General features: G+C 44.4%; 2 protein-coding genes across 3 annotated transcripts; both read right to left on the minus strand.

The window, feature by feature from the left end:
* Nucleotides 1-350: 350 nt before the first annotated feature.
* LOC119651495 (ER degradation-enhancing alpha-mannosidase-like protein 3) lies at nucleotides 351-11,660 on the minus strand. Of its 2 annotated transcripts, none has more exons than XM_038055111.1 (7): nucleotides 11,227-11,660; nucleotides 11,010-11,156; nucleotides 9,989-10,949; nucleotides 1,920-2,172; nucleotides 1,587-1,849; nucleotides 1,421-1,474; nucleotides 351-1,321 (listed from the first exon to the last, which is right to left on the minus strand). In XM_038055111.1, the coding sequence occupies exons 1-7, from the start codon at nucleotides 11,349-11,351 to the stop codon at nucleotides 818-820; spliced, it is 2,307 nt and encodes a 768-aa protein (XP_037911039.1). In that variant the 5' UTR covers nucleotides 11,352-11,660; the 3' UTR covers nucleotides 351-817. The 2 variants fall into 2 exon arrangements, with proteins under 2 accessions (XP_037911039.1, XP_037911038.1); XM_038055110.1 differs by having other exon boundaries at nucleotides 1,421-1,519.
* A 387-nt stretch (nucleotides 11,661-12,047) lies between these two features.
* Nucleotides 12,048-13,346, minus strand: LOC119651646 (MTRF1L release factor glutamine methyltransferase). Its single transcript, XM_038055321.1, has 3 exons — nucleotides 13,100-13,346; nucleotides 12,389-12,906; nucleotides 12,048-12,324 (listed from the first exon to the last, which is right to left on the minus strand). Exons 1-3 carry the CDS (start codon nucleotides 13,283-13,285, stop codon nucleotides 12,084-12,086), a joined length of 945 nt encoding a protein of 314 aa, XP_037911249.1. The 5' UTR covers nucleotides 13,286-13,346; the 3' UTR covers nucleotides 12,048-12,083.
* Between the last annotated feature and the right edge of the window lie 4,390 nt (nucleotides 13,347-17,736).

Genomic DNA, 17,736 nt, shown 5'->3' on the forward strand with positions numbered 1-17,736 from the left:
GACGAAAAATGGGAAATCGTCGGATCCCCACGCGCAATACCTCGTTTGAAAGAGGAGACGGCCCAGATTCAGGAAATCCAAGAATTTTTACGCCAGGACATCGGGAGATGGCCCAGATTCTGGAAATGCTTGCCTAGCAGTATCCGAGTGATCGTTTTGGTGTTATTCTGGACACCGAGTTGATTTTGAGACTGAGCGCTCTTGCGCTCCTCATCTGGAACCCCAGAAAGCGTTTTCTAGACGGTTGCAGCTGAGAGGATTGAAGGCAGACCCTTCCAAACGTTGTCCAAATGTTGAACACTTTTTATTGTGAAAGGAAAGAGAACAAGTTCATAAAAGAAACGCATACATTTGCTTCACATTTTCTATTAAAAAATTCTTATAGCCTAAATCGATATTTTCCAGTATCAATTATATTAACATTGGATGTAGTTTACACTCGACACTCCAAATTGTATTCCGTCTAGTCTACAACGTAATAGCACATTAAATACAAGTCTAAATTTAATATTTATTTCTTTTATTGTATTCTGTAATGATAATTTCATTTTATTTACTTTAGTTCGTTAAAAAATCAAAGAAAAATTGAAAACGGGAAACAGAAGAGTAAATACATATTTACAAACTCATTTTTCGATTTTCCTAAAAATAGATAATTTGTTACAAATATTTTACGCTACATTCTTTCATTTTTCACTATAAATATTTGCTTTATAATTTTGTCATAGTTTCTTTTTGGATAGAGAACAAAGAAACAGAATATTTCCATTGGATTGTAAACGAACAGTAATTACATTAATGGCAATAGTCGTAGCTACTATATTCCATCGATTTTAGTTGACTCAGCTGACGATCTCAACGACGAAGACTCCATTCGTTTCCTGAACTCAAGCATTTGCATAATACGAACTACGGGCTTCTCCTGCTTGAGTTTCCCCAAGCCTTTGTACAATGTCTCACATTCTGTTGAGAACATAAACACGATCGGTATCGTTACGTTGTTTTCTCCGTCGCCTGACATTGCGAACATTGGTTGCTTATCACTTGACGAACCGACTACATTATCACAGATAATAAGGGCTTTGGCTCCGGCTTTCTCTGCACGGCGTGACTTGTCTACGAACGTGCAATCGCCACGTTCACCTATTGCGATTTTACCGGCAAGGGCATCGGGATTTTCTATTTTAGAACACATACGATATGGTACAGCGCGAATTGTTTCGCTCTCCACATAATTGTCGCCGACTAGTTCGGGACTGAAGTGGCTGGGGCCAGCCATTAGGACAGTTAAAGTTTGGTCGTCGTTTTTGAAGTAGACGGCCTGCATGGCGGGAGAAAAAGGAGAACGATTCAAATCAGCTTTGAGCCATTCGTATTGAAGCAGTTTCGAGTGATGAGTGACTATTTTTTTCCTACTCACCTGAAGTTGCGTCAGATGATTCATGTTTTGCGATTTGGTGAGTTCCAGCATTTCCTGCATAAATAAAAGTCCTAATTCCCCATCCTCAGGTGATTTAGCCTGCAATCGTTTAACCAAGCACATACAAGTCAAACGATCCAGTGAAATATTCAAAAATTCTACTTACATTATAAAAGCTATGAAGCAGGCGAACTTTCCCGTCGCCCATTGATACCATTGTAATCCCCATGTCATAGACTGAACGCAAATGTTCTGCATTGTTTGCTTGAAAATCATAAGCGCGCAATCTTTTCCCAGTTGGTGTTCGTGGACAAGATCCAGAAATTAAATCACGCATCGGTCGTCGAACCTTTTCAGGGAATAAGCTGTTGGAGCTTGGACAGGTTCGCATGAAATCTAAAGCGTGATGCTCGTCGTTATGGCGCCAATCTGAGGAGAGGATATTCACAAATTCAATCATATCTTTTATACTTCATTGAAATAAATTGATAATGCTTACCATGAGTGATATTTCCAAGTTGACCAAGTGACAGTGGCAAAAGATGGGCCTCTGTCGTGAATATAAATTCATCCAAATTTATGATTATATCCGAAGGTTCCGAAAATAGGAGATACAGGTACTTGAATGTTTCTGATAGAACATAAGAATCCATTCGGTCGTCTAAACGACCGGTTCGAACGTCGTTTACCGCTGCAAATCCGCATGGAACTTTTGCATGTGTCTGAAGTGCTTTAAGTGCTTTTTTGCCAACCTGCAAAGAAAACATTACATGAAGTTTTGGGACATGGAACGGAATAGTTCTGGAGAAAAATAAAGCGCAAAGTTGTAGAAAATCCTATATAGTTTTGAGAGCGTAAAAACTGACTGATTGAGTACGAGATAAACTGTGCTCTTCCAGGTTGAGGGTTGGTATATGGCCTAAACGGTTTGTTACGAAGCCACGGAAGGGGGTTCGAACTGCCCTGACTATACAAAAGGTCGAACAGTTTTCGAGCTACTAAGCAGCTAGCCGTTACCCTGTTCCAATTTAAGACCGATGTCACTTTGTAGTTAGAGACGTGCTAGACAGGGACCGTTTTTTATCCACAACCAGACGGTCGTGGTATCGTTCATAGATTTTGTCGTTAAGTAAGTTACGGAATCGTCCATCCTCATGTACTGACTGGACTGACAAGATCATTGTCTTGTACAGTAAGAACTTTGACCCTATGGTGAGACGTTTCGAGTGAGATAGTTTTTGTAAGCTGAAATAGGCTCTATTGACTGCCAACAACCGTGCGCGGATTTCGTCGTCATAGCTGTTATCGGTTATGATTTTCGACCCTAGATATGAGAAATTTTCAACGGCCTCAAAGTTTTAGTCTCCTATCTTTATTCTTCCTGTTTGATCAGTGCAGTTTAATGTTGTTGGTTGGTTGGTTTTCGGTGTTGACGTTGCCACCATATACTTTGTCTTGCCTTCATTGATGTACAGCCGCAGATCTCGCGTCCCTTGCTCGATCTGGATGAAGGCATTTTGTACGTGTCGGGTCGTTCTTCCCATGATGTCGATATCGTCAACATAGGCCAGTAGCTGGGTGGACTTAAAGAAGATCGTACCTTTTGCATTTACCTCAGCATCACGCATCACTTTCTTCAGGACTAGGTTAAAGAGGACGTATGATAGGGCATTTCCTTGTCTCAGACCATTGTTGATGTCTAATGGTCCTGAAACTGATCCTTCTGCTATTATCTGGTCTCGCACATTGGTCAGGGTCAGCCTAGTCAGTCTTATCAATTTCGTCGGGATACCGAATTCTCTCATGGCCGTGTACAGTTTTACCCTGGCTATGCTATCATAGGCGGCTTTAAAGTCGATGAAGAGATGGTGCAACTGATGTCCATATTCCAACAGTTTTTCCATCGCTTGCCGCAGAGATAAAATCTGATCTGTTGCTGATTTGCCTGGAGTGAAGCCTCTTTGTTATTTTTGCTGCACTGCGTGATATCCCCCTTTTTATGAATGAGACAGATAATGCCTCTTTGCGAGTTGTCAGGCATTGTTTCGCTATCCCATACTTTGAGCATCAGTTGATGAACCACTTGGTGTAATTGGTCGCCTCCATATTTAACCAATTCGGCTGTAATTCCATCGGCTTCTTGCGACTTATGGTTTTCAAGCCGATAAATTGCCTGGACTGTTTCTTCTATGCTTGATGGTGGCAGCATTTGTCCGTCGTCTTCAGTTGGCGGGACCTCCAACTCGCCGATATTTTGGTTGTTGAGCAGTTTATCAAAATACTCCACCCATTGCTCCAATATGCCCATTCTGTCGAAAATCAGATTTCCCTCTTTGTCTCGGCTTCATCCTGCTGACTTGTTGGTAAAACTTCCGCGCCTGGTGCGGTTGCTCCCTGTACTTTTCTAGCTCACAGACTTGTTGGTTCTCCCAAGCTTCCTTTTTCCGTCTGTGAAGTCGTTTCTTCGCTCAACGGAGTTCGTGATAAGTCTCGGCGCGTGCCCGCGTTCTTTGAGAATGCAACATTACTCGATATGCGGCATTCCTCCGTTTCGTTGCTAGCTTACATTCATCGTCAAACCAGCCGTTCTGACTTTTCTACATACTGGGTAACGTAGCAATCTCAAAGAGCTATCAACTGGATGTGGATTCAAGTACTCTACTTAGGGCCAGACCAAGAGTTTTGGTTCTTTATAATTCGCAAGTATGTATTAAAAGGAGGCAAGTAATATCTGAAGATCACTTAAGATCTCGGTGCCAAGTTGCTGCTGTAGGCACATTCTCCCACAAACTGGTGCAAAAAGGTGTATCGGACGTGAGCATGAGTCCTTATGAAGTGCCGTTAATTTGTTTATCTTTTTCAGTGCGCCAGAGCGTTCTACATCAACATCATTATTTTTGGAAGGTCTGACCCAATCTCTGCTTCTTTGTTTTAGACCTAATGGCTATTGGTCCCAACTAGATTTTTGTGTGTTTGGTTTGCTGCCGATTTATTCTGAACAAACTAATGCCATAGAATTCGACGCTCTTTGAAGGTCTATTTTTCTTTCCTTTTCTCCGAATATTGAACTTTTATCTTTTTCGACCCTTCAACCTAAATACCTTTTGGCATGAAACCCAAACTGTTTAGCACTGCAGTTAATAACTACAAGGCCTTGTACTCAACGACGACATCTTCCCGGTTGGTGGGGCAGTGCAGAGACACGCTCAACCATCTGGGCGGCACGCTCAAGATAACTCTCCTCTGGGTTCTCGGGCATAGGAACATAGAAGGGAATGAGCGGGCTGACGGATTGGCCAGGCAAGGCTCTGCTCTTGGCAGTCCCTCGGGGAACACAGTCGGTGTTCCGCTGGCGGCTGTCGGGGGCCGAGTCTACTCGCACTACCTAGCAGCCGCGGGCCTGAGATGGCGAAGGCTTACAAGCTGTGCCAAATTAAGGAGAATTTGGCCCGCTTATAACATAGCCCGATCACGAGAGCTCCTGTGCCAGACGCGTGCAAATGCATTCAAGATTACGGCGGTCTGCACGGGGCACTGACCCATAGAGGACCATGCCGCTAGGCTCGGCTTACCCTACAACGCGCATTGCCGAAGCTGCGGAGAAGAAAGCGAAACCCTCATGCACTTTCTCTGCGATTGCCCGGCTCTGGCTCGAGTCAGGCTGCGGACACTGGGTAAACCATTCTTTGGGGACCTCAGTGAGATTTCTAGTTACAGGGTCGGAGAGCTGCTTTCCTTCGTGAATGCTACGGGCTGGCTCTGAAGATCCGAGCCAGCTGGACTCCGCTTCCCTGTTCCTATAACAACAGTCACGGTCTTAGGAGTTTGTGGCATCAAAACGGCGCACCAAAGCGCTAATTGGGCTCCTCGGAGCGGCCACTGATACCTACCTACCCTACCTACTCTGGTAATTTTTGGCCTAATTTTTCCACATACCCTGATTTAAGTGGTCTCTGCATAGAACAATGAATAATGGTGGTGGTTTGTTTTTTCTCAAATTTGACAAACTGTGCAATGCCTCATTGAAACCCAAGCACTTCTATTGAGTTTTCATCTGGTAATTGGCATTGCCATGACATTATGCTGTCTTTTTCAAGAATCCAATCTCGGTTGCTTTTAGTTGCTTTTACCATATAGTTTTTCAGCAGATTTCAACAAACCAGATTTGGATAATTTGATTGTAAAATAAATTCTCCGTCCAAGATTTTTTTGAAGTAAATCAACTCGCTAAAGCATTACGCCGAGAGGCGTCCAAAATCTTGACAATTTGTTTAGACTAGGCACGTTTCAACGTTGTGGATAGCCAAAGACGCAATTCATCTGTGAAAACAGACTCTAGTCGAATCGTTATCGATATTTTCTGGACCCATTGCAGTCTTTCTCTTAACACTTGCTCTCCCGATCGCAAGGTTAGTAATTATCTGGACCATGTAATTTTCAAGAACTTCACACCTTGTTGCATTCAAGGATACGTCTACATCACTCCATGACAAGAACTGTGGTTTACCTCAACATCTTTCTTTTCAAAAGAGACTAACCGATCAATCTCTCTTGGCATTTTGTCCTCATTAAGTCTGGCAACTCCTTGCTTCTTCGTCGAAATGGCCTGTCTACTCACTTATGCTGATTCATTGGCTGACAAAAGTCATGGTGGTGCCAAAGTATTCCCTTTGTAGCCATCTACATCTGTACATCTCAGTGTTTTATCAGGAAGTACGTTTTTCGAATAGATCACTTCATCTTTTATCGTTTTGGAGCAACGACACAAAAAAATAAATTTGGACAAACATTTGTCGTCAGACGTTTATCCTATCCAAATATGGTTAAACTACTTGCGATGTAACCCATTGCCGTTAGTTTTTCAGGAGTCTTTATATATCTTTAATCCTTAATAAGCTAACAATTCCCAGAACTGGTGTAATTTCGTATTAAATGACTCCCTCCTCCCAATTTTCCAACAACCTTTTTACGTTTTAATAAGGAATGCACTCTCCTGGTTACTTTTTCTTTAGATTGAAACCAGAGATAAGAAATAAGTCGGGAAATCGGAAGCCAGATGCTTCAGGTATGAAAAGTTTTGTTTATTGTTTTGCTGACCTTTAAGTCGAGCGTCAATCCAAGATACTAACCCGTCGGTTTTGACAAAGTCTGACTCTTCTAGCATGTCGAGTCATAGCAAGTTATTTCCAGATGCGTTTCAAAGATTCAGCCTTAGAATCAGCCCTTGTGCTACCCCACCTTTGGCTCTCTTGCGTCTCATAGGGAAAGGAGCGGCCGTCAGGTAATCGCTCAATATCCACAAACCGTAACTAAATTTCGAATATGCCTAGCATGCATGCAATCTTACGGAATTGAAGGTATTTTTGACATTAAGCGTTACGAAGAGTAATGCTCATCGAAATTAAAGATGGGTGCCCTACTTCAATGAACAGCATCCAAAATCTCCATGACAGCATACCCTGTGGATCTATCTTCCTTCTCCTTAAACTGAACTGTCTTGCCACCTTCCGACGACATGATAAACTGCTCCGATTCAGGTATGCATTGAATGTACTGAGCAGTATATAGGTCCGGCGGATTGCGAAACACCAGTTTATACATATCGTCGGGTCCTGGGGTCTTCTAATTTTTTACAAAAGAGGTTTCCTCTTCAAGGTTCTTTATACTGAAATATGGGTAATCTTCGTCACCTTCCACGATATTGTCATCAGCCCTCACAGTGTCCGTAGGGAATATTTTTCGCACAATTCCGTTCACCTTTTCCATCCATTGACTGGCTCCTGCCAGCAGCGACCTACGGAGTCTCCTTTTAATTGATCTATACTTTGTCATTATGGTACATGCCACCTCCCGGTCGTTTAAGCATTGTGCCAAACAACGGAGCTTACGGCAGTCCCTCCACAGGTCAGCAATTACCACCGCCCACCAATATATAGAAGGCATGCTACAAGCTGGATGCCCAGATGTTCATCTTCGCGATATTCCACGCACAAGAGGAGGGACAGACTGGTGTACAATAAGAGATAGCGTCAACCACTTAGAACGTGATGTGTAGGTGGTTCCTCGACGAAAAGTCTGCCAGAACTCGCTAGTCGTCCATCGACTACACTACTGATTCGGAAGCAAAAGTTTCGTCGAGATTGTTATATGTTCGTCTTCTCGAAATCCATGAAGAGCAGATGAAGCGAAATTATGAACTACCGCTACTCCAAAATTATCCGAAGGGTGTTAATATATTAATTATGTTAATTTAGGAGTACCCAGCGCGTATATAAGCCTGGTCTCTGCCGACTCAACTTCTGTAATGCTTTCGAGGATAATTCTATCTATTATCTTTGCAACGGCATCTCCTTCCTCTGCTCACTAGGAGGGACCTCAGATTCCAGGATTTACGGATGAGTGAAAAAAGCAGCTGTGCACCGACAGTCAGAGCTGCGATGAAGAATTCCGCGGGGAGATGTCACATTGATGGTCAAGTTGATTTGCCTGTTGCTTTAGGGAGTAGTCGGTATTCACATGGTACGGTGACTAGCTATTTTATTCACAAGAGGTCCTCGTCGTCGTGAATGAGGAGAATGTGACGACACAGCGGAGACGTGACCACAATCGTCGACAGGTTGATGCAGTGCCCTGAAGCTATACCTCTGACTGACATTAAGGCGCAATCATGTGCCAAGGTTCTTTGTTGAGAATGGGCCCTGCTCTTTTGTGTACCAGCCGTAATCATCACGTACCAGGGAATGCAGTTTAAGTCTACTCTTTTTTTTGGGAGTTAGCCAAGTTCCTGGGTTTCAACCGTCACAGAACCACTGAATACGATCCGGAGTCCAATGGAATGCTGGAACGTTGGCATCGGACGCTAAAAGCCGCCTTAATGGCTCACGACGATCCGTCGTGATCGCAGCCCTTGTCTTTCTTCGCGCAGCCCACCGAGAGGAGTTTACGACCAGCACCACGGTATACGGAGAAAATCTGGGACTCGCCACTGTCACTCTGCTGAATATCAGAGCAGGGGTAAGCGACTCCAGTATGCTGACTCTGCTCAGGAAAGCGACTGCGGCCGACTCAACCTTCCCTACACGTGACTCCGGAGATCGAAACCTCCAGTGACTTCAAGACATGCCCGCAGGACCTCATTAGGGTGGACTTCTCGGAGACGGCTGTACCCACCATATGAGAACCTTTTTAAAGTCCTAGAGCGACGGGTGCATTCCTTCAAGTTCGACATTCGGGGCGGACCCAAATGAGTCTCTTTGTCGGGACTGAAAGCTTTCGCCGAACCGGGGTTGCTCCAAACAATAATTTGTTTCTTCAAGCAATTTTGATGAAGCGACGGCCGAAACAACGGTTGCTTGATACGCTCGGTGGGGATTTGAAAGCCTCGCATTTGCCTGATCTGGAGCTTTCGAGGAAACAAAATGACGAAACCGATTACGACGACCAGACCCCGCTTGTTAACGGGACAAATACTAAAGAAAAAAAAGACGAAAGGCTCTCCTTTTAAGAATGCCGGACTGTTTTGAGCTGTTCATAGAAAGACTCCATTTCCTCTGCAAATTCGACAACGAATTCACGCTTACTTCCGGCACGCTTGTCAGAATTCAACACCATAGCGCCGAGAAGAGTGCTATCCAGAGTCACGCCGTCTTACCTCGCTTCACCCCAGAACGTCCAGCACGCTTAATTTGAATCAAGTGAACTTTTTGGGGAGTCTTGACACCATCGTCGTCTAATTATAAAGCAATAAATCCTAGCTGAAAGTTCAGTCGGATGCCAATGCGTCGTAGCTACAAATCTGTTTCGAAATATAGACTGGAGATTACACGCCTACAGATATCATTAGATAATATTCGCCGATCTGAGAAACAAGCAAAGGAACTGGGAGCCTTCATGCCTAAAAAGGAGGATAGACGGGCAAACATTTATGAAATTAAATCGAACCAGAATAGTATAGCAGGATCACTCTCGGAAAGAACGGTTCATATGACGACAATGTGTACCGACCAGACCTAACTACACAGTTTTAAAAAGTTAGCAAATCACATCAGAGAAGTCGTTGAGTCTCCTCGAGCTACGCATTTCGTGAAACATCACAAATATAAGTGAAGAGAAAGCATAGATAGAAATGTTGCGGAATGAAATGAGCAACGATCGATCCATTCACGACCTTCTACACAAATTTCAGGAATAGAAAAATGCAAAGAGTTTGTCTCGAAGTGGATTTCGGTGTTGCAATTCTGCACGTAGGGCGACCGAACGTTAAAATCCGATAGACTGCTGGTCGTCCTCTAATTAACACATCTAGGGGAATCTATCGTCGAATAAAGGGAGGATCGTCTCGATTGATACTTCCTCCGTTTCGCAACGGGAAAGAATTGATGCTTCGTTGTGAAATCTACGACGTCGTCGATTCCGACTTAAAGTAGGCCAATTTATAGGGCACCCATCTCCTTAACCGATTATCATTTCAGATACGACGAAAAACTAAATACTCTCGATATGTACCTACATGAGTGGCACATTTGCCTAACTGAACCTTTTTATCAATTATTCGGATCATAAGCTTACCTGCAGGTAATAGTGGTCGTTTGTTGCTTTGTACAAAAAGTACGTTGACTCGATGAATTCCGGCCTCAAATGATGTTGCCCCCAATGTATTTGGAAGTCACTAGTAAACGCCTCTGGAATGAACGTGTGCATCTGCATCACCTGGTAAAGCATTTCGTGCGTCTGAACGGCTGGTTTCAAATCTCCCGACAGAACCTGCAGCCCCGGCCAAAACGCCAACAGCGAATCCATGAAGTTCCGTGATTTAGCATGAGGTCTGTGCATCAGCACATCAAGCAACAAAGGGCCTTCGCTCACATACTTCATAACGGCGTTGTAATGTCGATTGAATCGCGCGAGATACCGATTATCTCCTAGGAGGACGTAGGATTTGAACAAATATTCGTAGTAGGAATCGATCCCAGCTCCGACGCCCGAGTCGCGTCTTACCCAGTCGCCTGAATGAATATTCAGGACAGTTCCCATTAAGTCTGAGCCTCTGTGTCGCAAATTCCACAGCGCGTCCATAGCAGCGTGCGCTCGATGCTCGAATATCGGTTCGCCACTCAGACGAGACAAAGCTGCGAATTCAAGAAGAATTGTACCCGCGCAGGCTGTACACGTTTCACGTGATCGTCTGAGTTGATCGTCCTTCATGCCGAATTTGAGGTTGACCCGAGCATGTGGAATACCCGTCGTGGTGTTGAAAGCAGGTAGAAGTCTGTAGCCGAGGTCCTTGGCCATTTCTAGAAGTTCGCCGCGATACCATGACATTATATTAAGATGTTTCTGAAGAAACTCCGCGAGAATATGTGCGGAGAGCAATCCGCCAACCATTCGAATGTTTGTCTCGAAAACCGAGACAATCACATCGTTGTCGAACGAGACGTCCTTTATGACTAGCTTGACCCCTTTTTCGAATTCCTCCAGGTCGCCCATGATGACCAGGGTGTCAAGTGTGTCGACTAGGGTCATGGAGAAGCTGCAACGGAGGAATATGTGAAACTTAGAGACATGTCAAGTTTATTTGTTTGCGTCTTACTTTCCCAGGACATCGTCCAAGTCTCCACGAGACGGTGTTACTCCTTTGAATCGACCCTTGCACGACAGCGGCATCAACTCGTCCGCAGGGTAAGCGTTCTGCATGTAGGCATTGTACGCGTGGTAGAACATCTCTCGCGCCTCCTCTCTGCAAGTCAGAAGATCAGTTTAGTTGGCATTTACCGCATCTGCCATGCAAGCAAAACAAATTGACTTACTTCAGCTCCTCCTTCTCCCGCTTGGACATGTTCTGTGTCGGCAACGAGTCGCATGTTGTCAATTGAAAGTAGTTGACGAGCAGAAAGATAAGCCAACAGAAAATTTTGTCCGGACTCGTACCCATTTCTGCTGATGTCGGCGAAACAATGCGAGAAAGTTGTTTGGGAAAATTAAATTTGTCAAGCTATTGTTGTTCCTCTGGATTATCTCTGGTTGCAACTTCACTCCCGGGGATTTTGTAATCAGATGAAAACTAACGAATTCTAGACAATTTGATGGTGGAGAGGTAAAAGGAGCGAGTACTATTTTAACGAAATCATTGGGACTTTGTTGGTATTCGTGTTTTCCGTCCTGATAAATAGAATGTTGGAAAAAAACTGTTCGACGTTTGACGCACTGTGACTGGTCATTGACAGCTGTGTTGTGAAGTGTCGTGTTCACAGTGCAGCCAAGGTGACGTCGATGAAAGGGCCCAGATGACAGCAGGCACACAGAACCCCTATTTTTGGCGAGGAATAGTGATTGAAGCGCTACCTGTGAGTGAGTTATGGCGATGCTACGTTTCGTAAACGTCAGTTGTCAATTCTCTTGGCCGTTTCTAAAATAATATGCAGCGATTAAGGACCAACCAAGTAATAAGAGTCGACAATTTGGATCTAGTTCTTTGAAACAGGTACTCATTCACAGCTGAGTCGAATTATATCCGATACCCAGGCACGATACACGCTCCTTTGGCACCAGTGAGATTTGAACCGCGACATTTTATCAGTTCCGTAGAGCACATCATCCTATTTAGGACAAAAAAAGATAATTTTTCGCTTTGAATTTTACTAACTCTAAAAGCAAAGAACAATCATCATTGCCTCGCAATTTCTACAAATCGTTCTCTACCAAACAAGTCTTTATAAGATTTTAAAAACGCTAAGCTCCTCGCGAATTTCTTATCTATGATATCTCGAATAGTATGAGTCTGCGAACTATCCACTTCCAGCCACATTTTCCCGTCTTTATTCAAATTTGTTTCTGCTATTCGACATAGAATTCGAACAATTTTCAGTCCATCCGGACCGCCGTCGAGCGCTCTGAGATCTTCGTATCTAAAAATAAAGATAATTTCAGTCACATCATCCTCATTTTGAAGCAAAATCAACCAAAACTAACAATTTAATCTCCGGCGCCAGCTTCAAAATATCGGAAGACTTCACATACGGTGGGTTACTGACGATTACATCGAACTTTTGTTTCTCGATTTCCTCTGGCAGAATTTGTTCTTCGGTCACTTTGTGATAAATCACATTCAAGCGTTGATCCACCCCTGCTTCACGAGCGTTGAACTTGGTGAGATTGCACGCTAGGCGACTGCAATCCAAGGCAACAATTGAAGCTTCAGGAAGCTCTTGAAGAAGGGAGCAGGTGATTGCCCCTGATCCGCATCCCACTTCCAGTATTTGATAGGATTCCGATGGTTTGAGATCCTTTGCTATGAACTCCACTAATTGCTCTGTTTCTGGACGGGGGATGAATACAGGAGGAATCATACGAAGCCGGATGTTGCGGAAATCCCAGTTGCCTATGACATACTGGATGGGCATATGTGATATTCGGCATTCGCAGAGTTTGTTGAATTTTTCTTGTTGTTCGTCGTTGAGAAATAAGTTGTTGTAGTTGTTTATGGAAGCCTGTGAAGAAAGAAAGATGGTTTAATACAGAACATCTCAAGAGAATCGACTTGTTTTTAGCACACTTCGCAGCTACTCCTCATTCAGCAACCGACCTATAACTTTTATGTTCCTTTATTACTGAACCAGATTGAAGGAGAACACAAGTCAAAACCTCCCCTAATCCATTTAAACCCTGATATTGACTACTTACAAAATCTACATCCAAAACGTGAGATATTATACATTTGATGGCGAAGTCAGAATCGTCGATGTTTTCCTCTTCGAATTTTCGCTTCCAGGCACTGACAGCATTCACCGCGGGTATTTTGCACATTTGTCGACTCCATGCTTTCAAGTGAATATGGTTTGGATTCAGGAATCTAATGATTTTATTCATAATTTCCTTAAATTAGAGGAGAGAATTGTTTGGAGAATGTGACAATCGGCAAAGTGACAGATGTCATCCTCCGTCATGTTTGGCAGCTCTACGTAAACTCTTCCTAGAGTCGACGATTGCATATATGCAGGCAGTTTAGGTTAAATGCTTCCCGGAGGTTTTTGACAAGAACGACGTGTTTAACGAATTTGTTTTAAATTTCTTCATTTTAACCTTGTCAGCGTTAGAATGTGAATTAACTGAACATGATGAGGTAGAGCAACCATGCGGATACAATCCTGTACTGGACCAATGCATGGTGTAGCCAGGCAGAGCAATTCCTGCGCCTCCTTAATGTATGACCTATCCACTGCCTCTTCCGTCATCCGATCAAAGGGCGTATGTGTACCAGGTTTCACCAAGCTAATCGTTTGAGATAGTATCAGGCCAGGGTACTCCGATGATACGACACAGAGAGGGCTTGACGGCGGCTTCTAACTTTTGAGTGATAGTGGCGTTCACTTTCCATGTGCTACTACCATATAGCAACACAGAAAGAATACTAGCACAGAACAAACTAAGCTTCATCTTGGTATTGATATAATAGTGTAGAGGCGCTGCAGTGTGGAGCCGTTTAGCAGAGATTTGTCCAAGTTCCACACCAAAGTAGCGCAACTCACCACGACTTGAGCGGTCTTCTGGAAAATTTGCTACCTGCTCTACTGTCAGTCTCAATCATTTTTGAAAAAGGAGCCGAGTCTCGCATTCGCCCGTTACTTCAAAAAGTAGTCTCTCGCAGCCAGCTTAGCATAATGTGCAGCACTCCATCCGGACTGCTGGCTCTCATATCTTCTCGAATCTTCCATCCATTATCACCCCAAAAACTCGCTGTTGCTAAGAAAGAATTCGACACACTTTTAAAGCAGGGTATCGCAGACCATCAAATAGATGCTGGTCTTCTCCACCATACATGGTCCCAAAGCCCAACGGCGAATGGAGACCACGTGGCGGATACAGACGTCTGAATTCTTAGACCTTTCCCGACCGCTATCCCATACCACTTATCCAAGACTTTGCGCACAATATCGCCAACTGGTGTGTTTTCACGACCTTGGATTTAGCCAAGGCGTACCACCAAATCCCTGTAGCTCCAGAAGATATTCCGAAAACGGCAATATGCACACTTTTCGGACTATTCGCCTTAGATCCCTTTTGGTCTATGCTATGGGGCCAAACTTTTCAGAGGTTCATCCACTCTGTCCGTATGCGAAATCTTAACTTTTGTTTCGTGTACTTAGATGATGTTATGGTCGCCTTCTCCTCTAAGTTTGAGTATTTTTTCATTATCCTTGAAGTCGGTCTTGTGCTTAACGTGGAAAAATGCAAATTCCTTCAACAGCAAAAGTAGGTGAAGTTTTTAGGTCACATGATTTCCCTTGAGGGTATCCAACTGGATCCAGACAAGGTTCAAGTCATCAAAGACTTCTCACAACTTAAAACAGTCAAGGATCTGCGAAAGTTTTTGGGCATGTTAAACTTCTAGCGCCGTTTATTGCCCAAAGCAGCACAACATCAAACGATCCTTAACGCCTATTTGTCTGTTCCCAAGACCTAAGACTCACTCGCGATTGCGTGGTTCACAGAGGCCGTTCAAACATTTGAGCTAAGAAAACGACAGTTGTGGGACGCTGCACTCCTGGCATTCCCTTAATCAGATGAACTCCTAGCCGTATTCACCGATTCCTCAGATATCGCAGTAGGTGCGATGCCCTTTACCAGAGGTTGAACCAAATCTGCTGGCCGTTGAGCTTTTTTTTCCAAGGAATTGAATACAGCTCATCAGAACTACAACCCGTACGATCGTTAGCCGTGTACATGATGATAAAATACTTCCGATACTACCTAGAAGACGGGCTGTTCATAGTATTCACGGACCACAAGCCTCTTACCTTGGCTTTCAAGCAGAATCCCGACAAGCATCCCTTCGCCAAATTCGGCATTTAAACTTCATAAGCCAGTTTACATCGGGCAACCGTTCGGCAAGAACAATGTAGTTAGACGCTTTGTCACACGTTTCAGAGGTTAAAATCCCTCTCACGGTCGAAGAAGGATGACTTAATGCTTCAGAGTTTCAGGGACAACTCCAAATATAAATTTCGGGAGTTCCCCTTCTTCAGGTCAAACTCTGAAATACTCGTACGCTGCGAGACCTCTGAAAAAGGACCTAGGACTTAGATTTCGGCCGTTTTTCGCAAGGAAGCATTCCATGCAGTACACGATCTTGCGCACCCAGGCATTCGGAAAACGAATCGGTTGGTCATAAGCAAATATTTCTGGCCCTGAATGAATAAGGATGTTAATTCCTGGGCCAGGCATTGCATCTCGTATCAAAAGGGTAAAGTCACCAAGTACGCTCATTTCCTCGGCCTACAAAGCGTTTTCACACGATCCGCATCGACAACATTGCCCCTTGCCAGATTCGCATGGCTTCAAGAATTGCTTCGCAATCATCGATAGGTTCACGCGGTGGCCTGAAGCAATACCTCTGGCCGACATTTTCGCACAGCCGTGTCCTGAGGCCTTTTGTTGGGAATGGATGTCACGCTTTGGAGTTTCAGCCACAGTCCCTACTGACCAGGGAATGCGGTTCGAGTCTATCCTTTTTTCGAAGTTAGACAAACTTCTAGGCTTCAAATGTCATCGGAAGACTGCGTACAAATCGCAATTCGATGGGATGCTGGAACGATGGCATAGGACACTGAAGGCTGTTATAATGTTACACTATGACTCTTCGTAGTCGCAAATCCTGTCTTTCGGTCTACTTGGCCTGCGTACATCCTATCGTGAAGAGTTTGGCGCCAGTTCCTCCGAGCTAGTATACGGGGAGAATTTGAGATTCCCAACGATGTTCGGTACTAGGTCATCCCTTTTCACCACTGGGCTTTTGCACTTGCTCCGAGAAGCCGTGACCAAATTAAAGTTACCCCCGCTATCCCGTCATTCTTCGGCAAGGGCTAACAACCACAAGGTCTTGGACGTCTGCACACACGTCTTGGTTCGTGTGGATGCTTCACACCATATAAGGGCTCATATCAAGTATTGAACAGAGGGGACTACTTCTTTAGGCTTGACGTCGACGGCAGGCTTAAAAACGTCTTCGTCTCCAGGCTAAAGCCTTTTGAACCCGGGGTTGAGGTCTCGGGGAAGAAAGGTGCAAGTGAACGTAAACGATTATCAAATGGTGATTCCTTTCGAGTCCGATGTCATCACCTCTCTTGTTAAGTACTTTCATGAGGTAACTCCTAAATCTACTGCGGATCGCGAGGTGGTCGATCTGATTTGAAACCCAACAGACCTTATGACATGCTCTGTGCTCGAATAATGTGGTACCAATAACGGGACGTCTGCTATCACTTGGCTTTCCAGAGTACAAAAGCACATTGTCCTAAGTATGGTAAGAGGAGAGTAGTACTATCCAGAGTCCCAACATCTCACTCTGCTGTGGCGGTCACGGAAAGACTCCCCGTAGCGTGTGTCGGTCTGTGTTACAAGAACATGTCTGTCCGCTGACTTTGACAATAAAAACCCGCTAATTGAATCGGCGGAGTATTTTAGGCTTCTGCGGCATAACGTGTCTGAAGGCCGCGACTGGTTTGATCGGGGAATGATGGTGGGTTATCGAGAAGATGATTATGCATTGCAAAGAACTCCCGCGGCACTCTCAGTGTAGCGCCAAATGGCAATTCGGTTAGGGGGGCCTGTAAATCCTTCTTGAATGCCATTCGGAGGCCGAGAAGAACGGTTGGTAAAAGTGCTGGTCATGGGACGTTTGAATTGCACATGAGAGTCGCTTTCAATGTGCGATGGAGTCTTTCCTCCGTGTTGTTCGATTCCGGGTGGTATGGGGTCGTCAGTATCCGAGTAGCACTCAGGAGTTTGGTGAGCTCAGCGAATCCGCTGAATCAAATTGCGTGTGTGAAAGCATCTAGGCACGATCGTTTAAACATTCGACCGAGTCTTATTGTAGAGCATGTCGAAAACTGTTTTGTGAAATTTGGTTCCAACTTAGCGATTGCCTAGGGGCTGATAATTGATGGCATTGCGTCGGAGGATCAGCGATAACCTTGTCTTCCTTCTCGATGTGACGAAGCGCTGTAGGATGAAATCCAACTGGCGAGCTTGACTTGACAAGGCCTTGTCTGAAGTTTACTCTGTGGCGTATATGTGAGGGCAACGGTCGAAGTAAACCCGAAAGGACATCCTTCGATAGGACGATAATACCGTTTAATCGCAACATAAATGGCGAGAAGCTTACGATCGTATACGTAACATCGCCTTTCAGTATGCGTCAATTTTCTTCAGAAGAAACCTAATGGTCTCCAGGTGACTGGAAGTGTCGGCTTCCAAAGACAACGAAGCATTTGGTACTGAGAATGCTGTTGTGAAAAGTATTAAACTTTGCTGGAATGCTA

This window comes from Hermetia illucens, chromosome 3 (genome assembly GCF_905115235.1).
Source record: "Hermetia illucens chromosome 3, iHerIll2.2.curated.20191125, whole genome shotgun sequence".
Lineage (NCBI taxonomy): Eukaryota > Metazoa > Arthropoda > Insecta > Diptera > Stratiomyidae > Hermetia > Hermetia illucens.